This window comes from Panthera pardus, unplaced genomic scaffold (genome assembly GCF_024362965.1).
Source record: "Panthera pardus isolate Hobbes unplaced genomic scaffold, ASM2436296v1 HiC_scaffold_21, whole genome shotgun sequence".
Classification (NCBI taxonomy): domain Eukaryota; kingdom Metazoa; phylum Chordata; class Mammalia; order Carnivora; family Felidae; genus Panthera; species Panthera pardus.
In genome coordinates this window covers 55,010,268-55,023,964 of record NW_026526777.1, presented here as the reverse complement: position 1 = coordinate 55,023,964, position 13,697 = coordinate 55,010,268, and the positions used below count along the sequence as shown (strand labels likewise).

The following is a 13,697-nucleotide window of genomic DNA, read 5'->3' as shown; positions in this document are numbered from 1 at the left end:
TGGTATATATACCAGGAGGGAGGGGACTGACTATAACCTTAAGTTTATATGACTTTTAAGAGCACTTGTGATCTCTAAAGGCTCCTTTTACATTAATGATTTTTAAGGTGCAGCACTTTGTTCTTCTATATTCTTAATGTCTATGCTTGACCTTAGTAGATGTTTGTAAATATTCATAAATGAATGTGGCTCTTAAGATTACCCTTAAGGTATTTTGCTGGAAAGAAGAAAAACTCTAACCTTTGTTTACGTGACTTTTTAGGAGCAGTTGTGATCTCTTGAGATGCATTTACATCCTTAATTATTCATAAGGTGCAGCATTTCATCCTTCTGTCTTGTTACATTTAGCCTAGCCATAAATGAATGAAGCTCTTGACCTTCCTTTTCTTTATGATGATTAAACACTATTAGTTGGAGACCAAACTGTAACAACCCTGTAGGCCCTTGGCCACCTTATTTTATGAGTACTATTTTGAAATTGTCTTCTCTTTGTATTTTTTTATTGTATATATTTCCCCAAATTTTATAGTCTTGTTTACATTTGGTGATTGTTACTTAAGTATGTGGGGAACATAAACATGAATTTGCCAGTTTCCAGCTGGTGCTTGAGTTATTTTACAGTGAACAACAGTGACACTTGAAAATATGCTACTTTCCCCCCTCTCCCATGTATAGGAGCTGGTACATACACTACCTCTTCTTTGAGTACAAAATCTACAACCACATCAGACCCTCCTAATATTTGTAAAGTGAAACCCCAGCAGTTACAGACAAGCAGCCTACCTTCTGCAAGTCACTTTTCACAGTTAAGCTGTATGCCTTCCCTTATTGCCCAGCAACAGCAGAGTCCACAAGTCTATGTGTCTCAGTCTGCAGCAGGTAAGATTTTTGGGCTTGGGTATAGGGAATTTAGAAAATGAAGACTTTTTAAAATGCTTATATTTTCTCTTTTTCAAATTAAAAAAATTTTTTTGAGCTTTATTTATTTTGAGAGAACGTCAGCAGGGTGGGGAGGGGCAGAAAGGCAGGGAGAGACAGAATCCCAGGCAGGCTCCACGCTGTCAGTGCCCGACACAGAGCTCAGTCTCACAAAACACGAGATCATGACCTGAGCTGAAATCAAGAGTCGAACTCTTAGCCAGCTGAGCCACCGAGGCACCCCTCAAGTTTAAATATTTTTTTGATCTGCTTTGCAAATTTGTTTCCTCGTTGAATTTAATGTTATCTCTCCTTGGTAAGTATTCTGGGACTCTTAGCAGTTCCTTATACATATGTTACAAATCTATTAGACAAATTAGTGTCTAATAATTGGCAAAATAACTTCTGCATTAGATGTTATTCCAGTCAAGTTATAAAAGTTTGTTATCTGAAACTTGACAAATTGATAATGAAATTTCTGGGGAAGAGTAAACTAAGATTAGCAAAGAAGAAAAAAATAAATGAACACAGTCTATTCCTTCTCTTTCTATTCAAAGAAAGGCATTTTCTATGTGGAAGATATAAAGATTGATTTCTTTAAGGGTCACAGGTATTATTAATAGTTTCTTAATTCATTGCTGGTGAGTGTATAAATTGAACCTAATTCTTTTAGAAAAGTATCTCAGAATATTCTATGTGTATGTACTTAACTGTAGTGAGAGTTTTCACACTTAGGAATCTTATATAAATAAATTTCTCTATTAATAAGAGATACATGTATGAGAGTTTTTATTGATTGCAATATTGTTTATAATGATGACAAATTAAAAACAATATGGGAACTTCTCCAAAACATACTATTATATAAAAACAGCAAATCACAAAATAGTTTATATAATATATAGAAATTTGTTAAGAATCTATACCAAATTCTTTCAGTTATTAAACATCACTTTCTTTGAACTATTAAATTCCTTAATTAGATATAAAATTAGAGTAGGTTTGCCAGTAAGCAGGTAGGTTCATTTTCACTGTTAGTAGATCAGGTCAAATTTTACTAGTTTATACCCCATTGGCAGTATATGAATATCTGTTTTCCTGTATCATCACAGGTACAGTTGACCCCTTGAACGATGCAAGGGTTGGGATGCTGACGCCCTACACAGTCAGAAATCCGCATACAAGTTTTAGCCCCTCCCCCCCCACATGTAACTACAAATAGCCTACTATTGATCAGAAGCCTTACTGATAAACAGTTGATTAACACATATTTTTGTATGTCATATGTATTATATGCTGTATTCTTACAATAAAGTAAACTAGAGAAAAAGCGTTACTAAGAAAATTGTACGGAGAGGAAAAATGCATTTACAGTACTATATGGAATTATTCGAAAAAAATCTGCATGGTTCAAACCCATGTTTTTCAAGGGTCAACCGTACTAGAGTTTTGTTGTTTTAATTTGCATATACCTGTCTGCCAGAAGTTTTGCATCTTTCCACATATCTAGTTTTTCCTTGGCTGTAGTAATTTTCAGAAGGCTCATTTAATTTGAAATCTGCTTCAAGATTTGGTTTTTAGTTACTATTTGGAAAATTCTGAAGTTCAGACACTGACTGCTGCTTGTTTTTCCTGATGGTCTGTAGCTCAAATCCCTGCTTTCTATATGGACACGAGTCATTTATTCAACACCCAACATGCACGCTTGGCCCCACCATCCTTGGCTCAGCAACAAGGCTTCCAGCCAGGTCTTTCTCAGGTAAATACCACAGACGTTTGTTTCTTGGCATGCTAATGGTGTAATGGTTACCTTGGGCTACAAATAACAGCCTCTTTGAAGTTAAAATCTTCTGTTGACAACATGGGACAATCCACGATTACTTTGATACGTACTGGCCAAATTTTCACACTTTTCCCAAATTTGCCAAACCTTAGTGATTAGCAGTGTAGAAAAAGTAATGTATTGAAAGGAAAATTTAGATGTTTACATTTGGTTCCCTTTGAAAAGGGAGCTGATATGCATGGCATTGTTCTTTTATTCTTTTCATATCTCAAATTTTTATTTTCCCAAGTGATGTGATTTGTGTATATGGTGCTCACGTATTGTTTTTTATTGCATTGCAGCCAGCCTCAGTTCAGCAGATTCCGATCCCTATTTACGCGCCACTGCAAGGGCAGCATCAGGCCCAGCTGGGTCTCGGTGCTGGACCTGCCGTTTCCCAGACTCAGGAGCTGTTCACTTCCTCACTTCAGCCGTACAGGTACCTGCTTTTGTGACCGCTGGGCCTTCTTGCCATATCCCTACTGCTCCTTCCTCCCCCCTTCTCCCCCCGCCCAAGCTAGGATGACCCTGTTATCAAAGTACGTTAAATGATTATATGTCATGAGACTCAGCCTCTGGTAATTTCAGTCAAGACTTTACCTAACAAAATGAGACCTCAAACCTTCTTGAAGATGAGGATAACAACAATCCCAGAACAATTAGAAATCACAGAAAATAGCTGCTAACGGACCTAAAAAGGCTCCCTTCCATCTTGCTGCAACAACTAGAAATCTACGCCTGCTGTGGGGTGTGAGCCGAGACCTGGCAGGTGACAGGAGTATGTAAGGGGTCAGGGTTTAGGATGGGGTGTGATTAAAGAGAAGAGCAGAGTGTCAAAGAACAGAAGCGGTGGTGAGAATGGTGACAAATATAGAAGAAACTTTTTTTGATCAAGGAAATCTTTTGATTGGTATGAGTTGCTCGAAACATTGTTGAAAAGTTTGCGGCTACTTTCCAGCTGTGCAAAAAAGAGTTCGGTGATGAGCGATGTTGTCCTTAGCCGTGGGAGTTGGAGTAGCTGTGCACTGACGGTCTGTGTCTTGATCCCCATCTTAACGACTGTCTTGGAAGATGTACTTCTTAAGACCAGGACTGTTCAATAGAAATATGATGTATGCTGTGTATGTGATTGTGGCTAATGACAGCCATATTAGAAGGCACAGGTTAGCCTTTGAAAGCAGCTGTTTGTATTCCTACATCATTCTGCTACTTCTTGCTCTCAACCTAATCAGCATAATGTTTATTAATATGGAATCCCTGAATTAACTTCTGCCATGACAGGGCAGTTTATAACAGTATGCTTATGTTTTCCCATTTTGTATTTGAAACATAGACCTTCTAAAGATTGGTCGTGACTCCAGGCTAGCATTCCTGCTTAATGGCTTTTGTTTCTGCCACATATGTCAGCTTTAACAAAGCGTAATATTATTTATGGGTAATATTGTCTTTAACCCACTACTTTGATCTAGTTACTTTTTATCTTAGCATTTTTAAAAATATAGCTTGAAGGCCCCTATCCCAGAGTTAAGAGGGTAGTCTGAAGTTAGATTTCAGCATTGTATTTTTTTTTTTAACCATTCGAATATACAATACAGTATTATTAACTATAGTTACACAAAATTGGAAGCAGGCTCCAGGCCCTGAACCATCAACACAGAGTCCAGTGCAGGACTCGAACTCAGAAACCACAAGATCATGACCTGAACCAAAATGGGATGTCTGACTGAGCCGCCCAGACACACCCCTCTCCTGCCATGACTTACTTTACAAGTAGCAGTTTGCAGCCTTTGGCCATAATACTGTGTTGGGCATTTTAAAGTTGCTGAGAGGGGTGCCTGAGTGGCTCAGTCGGTTAAGCGCCCGACTCTTGATGTCAGCTCAGGTCTTGATCTCACGGTTTGTGGGATCAAGCCCCTATTTGGGCTCTGCACTGAGCGCGGAGCCTGCTTGGGATTCTCCTTCCCTGTCTCTCTTGCCCTTCCCCTGCTCATGCACACACATGCTCTCTCAAACATTAAACACTAAAGCTGCTGAGACAGTAGATCTTAAAAGTTCTCGTCAGAAGAAAAAAGTGTTTTTGTAACTATGTGCATGTATGGTGACAGATGTTAAATAGACTTGTTGTGGTGATCATTTCATAATCCAGATACTGAATCATAATGTAATACACCTGAAACTAATACAATGTTATATGACCACTATACCGCAATAAAAATAAACCAAAACTTTGTGGGTAATCCTGAACAACTACTCTGCTTCATCCCATAGAAGTGTTGAGATCTTTTATAAGAAATATATACATAAGAGGAAGTAGTGAAATATAAATAATAAAAGTCAGCTATTAGTGCTATCAATCTGAAAAGGATGTCCATACCAAAGAGAAAACCAGATCTGGTTATGAGCTTGCTATTGAACACATGACAAGAGAATCATTCTCATTGTTCAAGAGGAGAAAAATCTTACTAGTTTCTCAGGAAGAGCAAGCCTTTTCCTAGAACTTTGTTGTGTTCAGGGCTCTAAATCATGACACAAGTGCCTTAGGCACAATCTGCATTCTCTCTTTTCTTAATTGTGCTAATGAGAGTGCTTGGTCATTTGGGATACCCATTCTTAAGACCCCCAGATTCCAAAATAGAATTCACTCGCTAACACAAGTCTTTTCTCTTCAATACCTATGTAGGTCTCAGCCAGCCTTTATGCAAAGCAGTCTGTCACAACCGTCTGTGGTCCTTTCTGGTACTGCCATCCATAACTTTCCAGCTGTGCAACACCAGGAACTTGCAAAGGCACAATCAGGTCTTGCCTTTCAACAGACCTCAAATACGCAACCTATTCCTATCTTGTATGAACATCAGCTGGGTCAGGCATCAGGACTAGGAGGTTCCCAGCTGATTGATACACATCTTCTCCAGGTAAGATGAACTAGGATCCTACATTGTCATTGTATTCCTGTGCAACAGGTTACTTAAAGAAACTGTTTTTAAAGAAAAAAGGTTAAAAGACTTAATGGCAGGGGAAAGCTCTTTTTACCTAATACTAAAATTCTTAGAAATTGCTTTCAAGTTACACACTTGATGTCTGAATTGGAAATTTTTCAATCTTACTGCTGTTTTCCTACAAAATTTCTCCTAGGCTAGAGCAAATCTTACCCAGGCTTCAAATCTTTATTCTGGACAAGTACAACCGCCTGGTCAGACAAATTTTTATAACACTGCCCAGTCACCAAGTGCTCTCCAGCAGGTAAACTATGGCATGGTAAATTTCCTCAATTTTCTTCATTATTTTATTACTTTTACTGCTTTTGTTGTTGCTTGGCAGTTTTTAAATAGAACCAGGATGGGGGAGATGGTACGATAGTTGTCAGACTTTTCTCTGAGGTTTCCTAGAATTCCATGGGGTCACTGGAAGTAGACCCTGCTCGGTCCCACAACACCCTTTCCTTGGCCACATGAAAGTCAGTTCAGCTGTTTGCCTGTTTGTTTTAAAAGAGTTTCCATGTACTCATTTATTGTAACAAAGGATACCATGAATATAAAAGTTTGAAAACCATTTTCAGGATATACAGTTACATAAAAGCGTGAGAGGTGCTTTAACCATTTATGCTAGAGGCGAAGGAAGGCTCTAAAGAACATCACCCTGGTTAATGTCATACTTAGAACAGTGTGGCAGAGTATGACAGTGTAAATGACAGACATGTACTGTCTCTTAGCAGTGTCACAAATCTAATCTTTAAAAGTTCGTAGCGGACTGAAGGAGAGAGGCAGACCATTAGTCATTTTCTTATTACTAATTTTGGTGGCTCTTTGGAGGGTAGAAATTCATAAATATATTTATTACCTTATTGACATTCAAATTAAATACCATTTATATGAAAACTGAAAGGTTATGTTTCTTATTGTCAAAGGTCATTTTGACCAGACCTGAAAACAATATAGAAATGTCTATTTGGGAAGTGGTAATAACGCTGCTTTCTTAGGTTATACCCCATGATTTTATTGTATTATGTCGTTGTTAGACATGTACCATGGATTAATTCAAAGATAGTCCTAATTATTTTGGTTATATCGTCTGTACTACTAATCTGTCTTAGTGTTGCTCCTTTAATAAAAGAATGGAGATAGCACTAAGCAAAAGATTATATGTGAGACACATTAACAGATTGACGTAGTCTGTTTAAAATGTTATTCAAAAGTTTATGAAGGGTTGTATATGTAGTTGTAGGGATGTACATACAGTAGGTATAAGTAAATTGCTGCAGTTACTGTTTGCTTATTTTCTAGGTTACAGTACCTTTACCAGCATCTCAGCTTTCGTTGCCTAATTTTGGATCTACGGGGCAGCCTTTAATTGCTCTGCCTCAGACTCTTCAGCCCCCATTACAGCATACCACCCCGCAAGCCCAGGCCCAGAGCCTGAGTCGTCCTGCACAAGTAAGCCAGCCTTTTAGAGGACTAATCCCTGCTGGAACACAGCATAGCATGATCGCAACCACGGGAAAAGTAAGTGAAGAGAAACCGACAGTTTCTTTAAGAATTTAAGGCCATGTGTTTAGATGTATGCATCTGTGTAGTTTATAAAAATAAACAAAATGCATCGGTTTTTACCACCTTCCAGGAAGTCTCAAACCCCAGGATACTTTTTTAACGTTTATTTATTTATTTTGAGAGATCAGGAGAGAGCATGAGCAGGGGAGGTGCAGGGGGAGAGGAAAAAGGAAAGAGAATCCCAAGCAGGCTCTGTGCTGTCAGTGCAGAGCCCAACACGAGGCTCAATCCCACAAACTGAGATCGTGACCTGAGCTGAGGCCGGATGCTTAACCGACTGAGCCACACAGGTGCCCCTCAAACCCCAATATACTTTTAAAGATCTATTTACTTTTAATGTGTTTGGCTTCCTCTGGTTTTTGCCTAATAACAATTCACAAATTTTGTGGAAGAATTGGGTTTACACAATCCCTTAAGACTTTCCATCCATAAATTTGGCCTGGATCATTCCATGGTATTTGCAACTTAATTATAGGATTTGTGTACTAAAGGTTTTTGACCATTCCTGGATTAAGTCTTCGTATATAGAACACTAAACACAGCATTCAGCTTATGGGATTCCAGAAATGCTGAGTTTATCGTATGCTTTTTTTTCAGATGTCTGAAATGGAACTGAAAGCCTTTGGAAGTGGCATTGATATAAAACCAGGCACACCTCCGATCAGCGGTAGAAGCACCACACCAACATCTAGTCCCTTCCGGTAAAATGGGCATTTGGATTTTCAGATACTTAAGCACGATTTGTTTGTTAGATCTTACTTACTATGTCACCAGGTCTGTGGTAAGCACAAGACATTCCGATAGTTGTATCTGAGATGTTAAGCTATTAAATTCTTAAGAATGTGTTTGCTATACTGTATTTTTAAGTTTTTTTTTTTAAAATACAGGGCATATCTAGCTAGTTTTCTTTCTCACCTCTGCCCCCTCCAGTGTCTCTCCACTGCCATAATATTTGGTAACTCACCGTGGTAAATTTTCATCAGCTACCACACAGGAAGAATCTACCAAGAGCAACGTCTCTAAAAGTCTGACAGCATTGTTTATTTGGCACTACTGTACTGACCAGTGATGGCTTTTTTCCAAGGGCTACTTCCACAAGTCCGAACAGCCAGTCCGGCAAAATGAACAGCATTGTCTATCAGAAGCAGTTCCAGTCAGCCCCTGCCACTGTGAGAATGACACAACCATTTCCTACACAGTTTGCACCCCAGGTGGGCAGATACGAGTGAGAAATGAGTATTATTTCCTTGCAAATGAGTGCTAATCTGGCTAATTCTCTGATTTCATAATCTTGCCATATTGTAACTAGTTTAGAAACAGAGTTTTTAATGAGAAACAGCTTCTTGTTTAACAGTAAATTTGTGACCTGTGTTCTCTGCAATTTTTAGCTAGATACAGGTAGTATCCGTAGAGTTCTAAAGCAGACAAGAGAAGTAGTCAAAAGATTCCCCACACAGCTCTGATCACTTATTTTAGTCCTGTTTCTTTTATCTTTTTTTGAAGAAGTTGACTTTTCAGAGAAGGGTCCCAGTGCTTAAAGTTTTCTAGGTTTAAAGATTTTTTGTTGTTGTGTTGTTGTTGTTTTTTAAGATAACTATGTGTAGTTGAGGTAAAATTTCCAAAAGATGTTCTAATATATGTGTAAAAACGTTGGCTTCTCTTCCCTTTGCTAATCGTATGGAAAGACTAAAATTAATAGTAACTCTTACAAACTAGCATTTGTTCCTGAAAAAACACTTTATTTGTTGAATTGGTATCATTTTTATTTATCTTCAGATTATGTTTGGTATAAGTGTGTGCCTTTTCTGCAATTATATCTTTTTAAAAAAATATCCTAATTAATAGCTTTTCTATCTCCCCTTCAGAATTTGTAGCTGAATGAAATGCTAGAGTCCACTGAAGTGCCATAGCATGCTTTGCCTAATTTTTCTGTAGATTCTCCAAGCATGGCCTGTTTGTTCTTGGTCCTGTAATAGAATGGCACAAATCCATACACTTCCTTTCACTGGCAGAATGGGCACAGATTTACTCTGAGATAAGCCAACCTTGGTCTAGTTGGCAGAATTTTTTTTTTTAACAGTTCAATGTTGTATGTTTTGTTTTTTTCACTCAGATTCTCTCTCAGCCTAACCTGGTCCCTCCATTGGTAAGAGCCCCACATACTAACACCTTCCCAGCGCCTGTTCAGAGGCCACCAATGGCACTGGCCAGTCAGATGCCTCCTCCGCTGACCACAGGCCTCATGAGCCATGCTCGTTTGCCACATGTAGCCAGGGGTCCTTGTGGATCACTATCTGGAGTCAGAGGTAATCAGGCCCAGGCTGCGTTGAAGGCTGAACAAGACATGAAGGTTAGTACAGTGTTAACAGCCAACAGAGCAAGAATCTGTCTCTGAACCATGTCTTAAGATGCCTCTGGACCATAACCACATACCCAGGCATTCATTGTCTTAGCAGACTTAACCGAGCTAACTGCTTTTATTCACTCCTGGTTTTTTTTTTTCCTTTTTTTCCCTCCCTATTCCCCCCACTTTTTCGGTTTTTTTTTTTGTTTTTTTTTTTAATTTTTTTATTATTATTTTATTTTTTTATTTGTTTTTTTTTTTTTTGCAACTTTAGTTAGCAAACAAGTTGACATTTTAAACTCTGGCAAAATGAATTACTTTAAAAATACATATTTGAGGGAGATCTGAGTTTAGCTGGTACCATTTTTTGGAAGAGCAAAAAAGTGATACGGATTATTATAGGCTTCCCCATTTTCTTCCCCCCTCCCCCCCCGTTTGGTTTTCTTTTTTATCCTTTCCCCCTCCCCAAACTTAAGATATAAATCATGGTTATGTGAAAACTCTGGAGTGGGTAAGAGATTTTTACCTATCTTGATTTTTCTTCCTTCATGAATCATCCATGTACAGTTTTCTTCTCAAGCTGTTTCCATGCCCGTTTTTTTGCCCGCCACCTGAGTTGGCACGTCCCACAGCAGATGGTGCAGCTGTAGATGAAGGACTGGGAGAAGCACTTTGGGATCCTTCACGATAAAAGGCACTGATAACGTGATGTTTGCTGATGCAGAAGAGTGCCTTTAGGAGTCTGTGTGGGGACAGTTTTTCTAGCGTAAACTGTACCTGTCTGCCTGTACAGCCAGCGGAGTCCATTGATTTCTATATTTACTTAGACTTGACTTTAGAGGTCTTAGTAATTCTGCCTATTTTGTCACTACGTGTGTGTGTGTGTTTATCATGTCAGACTAGAACAAAGAAACGTTTATTGCTTTCAAATAGGGCAGTGTCCAAAGTAATGCTCTACTCTGAATTAGAAACATGTTCATGATCAGTCGCTTAGAAAATTTGGTTGACTGGCTGGTTTCTTTCTGCATTAATATCCCTCATTTCTCATCCTGAGTAATCAAATTTAAAGACTACTCTGCGGTGAAACTCTTGTTAAATATTATCTACTTGTATTACGGCTGTGTGCCTAGGGATTTCCATCTGTTCATAACTATTAAATATACTTGTATATTTAATACAAGTGTAGAAATCTTTGGAAACTATTTGGCCATGGTTTCCACTTGTGCTTCTGTCTCCTTGGCACTTGATTTTCATATAATGCCCATGTTGGAAATGACAGTAGAGCTTATAACGGGGAGGGGGGGTAAAAATTTCTTGAATTGCTTTAGATCTTTGGATAGTACAGGTTTCCTATAGAACACGAAGGGCTTTTTTGTTGTATGCAAGAGATACAGAAACTTAAATTTTATTTGTGTACATTACAGTGGTATAATTTACAGAGTGACTGACGTAAGTATATTCTCCGGGGCACGTAGCCATTAAAAGTAGGAGATTATTTTACCAGCTCAGGATGTGGTAGGAGCTATCAGAACTTAGTGATCAAGTGAAGTTGTAGTTACTAATTTCTGACGCTCTTCCCCTGCAGAAGAGAGCTGTGGGAAGAGGACTCAGCCACAAGACATTTGGTCCTAGGTGTTGGTAATGCCACAATATAAGTGCTTCCTTTTCGTTTTATTGTAGACCACATATTGATAACTAGAAGTTTTAAGTGTTACATATATATGTTTTCAAATTTGCAAGCAGCTTCCCTAAACAGAATTTGATATCAATAAGTTTTGTTCCGGAAAAGATACAGAGCAACAGCAATTTCTGTCTTCTTATCTTATAAGAGGGCAAACTTTGAAAAGGTGGTGGGAGGTGGTCCTGTTTCCAAATGCTTAAAAAAAAAAAAAAAAAAAAAAAAAAAATCACATGGAATGATTGCAAAGATAGGAAGAAATCTATCAGTTAAAAGCTGAAAGATCATTGAGGTGCTTTTGGTTTTGGGCCAGACCAGCGAGGGGAAGACTGATTTGTGGTCGGTACGAGAGTGTGAACTGAGACTGATGGATGGGCTTTGGTGGCGCTGCAGCATTTTCAGTTGTTGTTTCTTATTTTTTAAGGCAAAGCAGAGAGCAGAGGTTCTTCAGTCCACGCAACGGTTCTTCTCTGAACAACAACAGAGCAAACAGATAGGAGGCAAAGCCCAGAAAGTGGACAGTGATTCCAGTAAACCTCCTGAAACACTGGCCGACCCACCTGGTGTCTGTCAGGAAAAAGTAGAAGAAAAGCCACCCCCTGCACCCACCATAGCCACCAAACCTGTTAGAACTGGACCAATCAAGCCTCAGGCGATCAAAACAGAAGAAACAAAATCTTAAAGGCTGTGGTTTATTGCCGGGGCCGGGGGAGGGGAGCGGGGAAAGAGGGAGAACTGAGTCGGATAATGCCAGCAGCCAAAGGGGTAAAATGGTCTATGACATTATCCTGTCCAGAGCTTGCAGGTGCACAGGGGACACAGGAGCAATTTACACTGACACACAGCTGCTGCACCAGTAAAGTGAGGCTTTGCCGGCTCGCACCTGCTATGTGATGCACACTCGGTTGACGGCCGTGCATCTTCGGTCAGAATCTATGTACAGATATGCGTACGCATCCCGTGAGTGCACAGAATTTAGAACTGCAATCCTTACGGTTAGATGAAACACCAGAAGTAGAGGAAAATAACCCTGCAGAGGAACAGCTGATGCCGAACAACAGTGATTCCAGCTAATGTGTCAGGTGTGGTCTCTTTGCTCCCTGTGTGCTTTGGGTATGGTTGTAGCATTTGTGGGCTTGGTGGTCAAGAACTGAAGGTAACTGGTGCTGGATAGAGGAGCCTTATTTTTTATTATGGCAGCTTGCTATTTTTGTAACCTTGTGATTGAGTTGAACACAATCAAAGTACAGTAACTGATCTCCCCTTCTTCCTGGATGAGTGAGTAGATGATGAAATGTTGACGTCCACACCCTTGGACGTCCCCAAGAGGGCAGGGTTTGGCTAACCGCTTCTGTTTGAAATGATGCTGTTTTGGTTGTGGCCCGAAGCTTTGAAGTGCTACTTGGCGTCTCCTTTCTCCCACGGAGTTCTTACCGTTCAAACACGACAGATTGGGTAAAATACTAGTTAGATTGAGTCTGGCTTGCCTCCACTCCATCATCTTTGTATGAATCCAATGGGGTTTGTTGGGTTTTGGTGTGTTGTTTTTTTTTTTTTTAACGGTTTTTTAGCTCATGTTCATCAAGAGCAGTGAATACCTAGAACCGTGCCCTTAATGACAGGAAATCCTGTCTGAGAAGGTGCATTTCTTTACCAGAGCTGTGTTGTACCACCCTTTGGGCCCTCTGCTGGAAAAGTAGAATCAAGTCTCAAATAATGCCTTTTTAAATTGTATCCTCTAGTATTCTAGATGTAGGACAGTACTGTATCATACCTCTGTGAATGTAAAATACCTTGTACCTGCTTTATGATACGTAACAGTGACCGTGCTTTCTCAGAGCTGTTTTTAATGACGTTATTCTAGAATGTTTTCTTTCCAGATGATGATTGAGAAGCTAATAAAAAAAAAAAAAATGGTGCCAGGTACCACAACAGTAACAGAACTTTGCTGTTTTCTGGGGGTTTGTTTTTTTACCTGTTTTTTTTTTTCTTTTTTATTAATGGAGCGTGCTGGATGTGTCTATAATCTTGTGCAGATGACCGCAGAACCTGGAAAGGCTGTTGCTGCTATTGATGCATAACATACTGCTATTGGTCTTTTTATATAAATAAATAAATAAATATATATATATATATACATACATATACATATATATATATAAATAATTTGAATTTTTGGAAACCTTAGCTGTGCTGTCAACTTTGGAAAAACTACCCCAGTCGTACCGTGTTGGGTTGGCATTGTACAGAAATTAACAGCCATATTGGTCTAGAAATGTTAAACACAATTTTTTCCATTTGTACAGGGGTAACGCACTGTATTAAATGTGTAAGGTCTTATCTACATGGGTTTGATTACAGAAACTAATAAAGTATTCTCTAAATAATGAA

General features: G+C 39.0%; 1 protein-coding gene across 12 annotated transcripts in view; it reads left to right on the top strand.

The window, feature by feature from the left end:
• Nucleotides 1-13,697, top strand: part of PRRC2C (proline rich coiled-coil 2C) — a 95,299-nt gene extending 81,602 nt beyond the window's left edge. For 4 of the 12 annotated variants that reach the window (XM_053909289.1, XM_053909291.1, XM_053909288.1 and 1 more), the window contains exons 26-35: nucleotides 676-879; nucleotides 2,565-2,677; nucleotides 3,043-3,179; nucleotides 5,421-5,652; nucleotides 5,873-5,995; nucleotides 7,021-7,239; nucleotides 7,882-7,985; nucleotides 8,369-8,495; nucleotides 9,398-9,634; nucleotides 11,731-13,697. In XM_053909289.1, the coding sequence (XP_053765264.1) occupies nucleotides 676-879; nucleotides 2,565-2,677; nucleotides 3,043-3,179; nucleotides 5,421-5,652; nucleotides 5,873-5,995; nucleotides 7,021-7,239; nucleotides 7,882-7,985; nucleotides 8,369-8,495; nucleotides 9,398-9,634; nucleotides 11,731-11,988 (1,754 nt within the window). In that variant the 3' untranslated portion in view covers nucleotides 11,989-13,697. The other 8 variants (XM_053909292.1, XM_053909290.1, XM_053909296.1 and 5 more) reach the window with 6 other exon arrangements.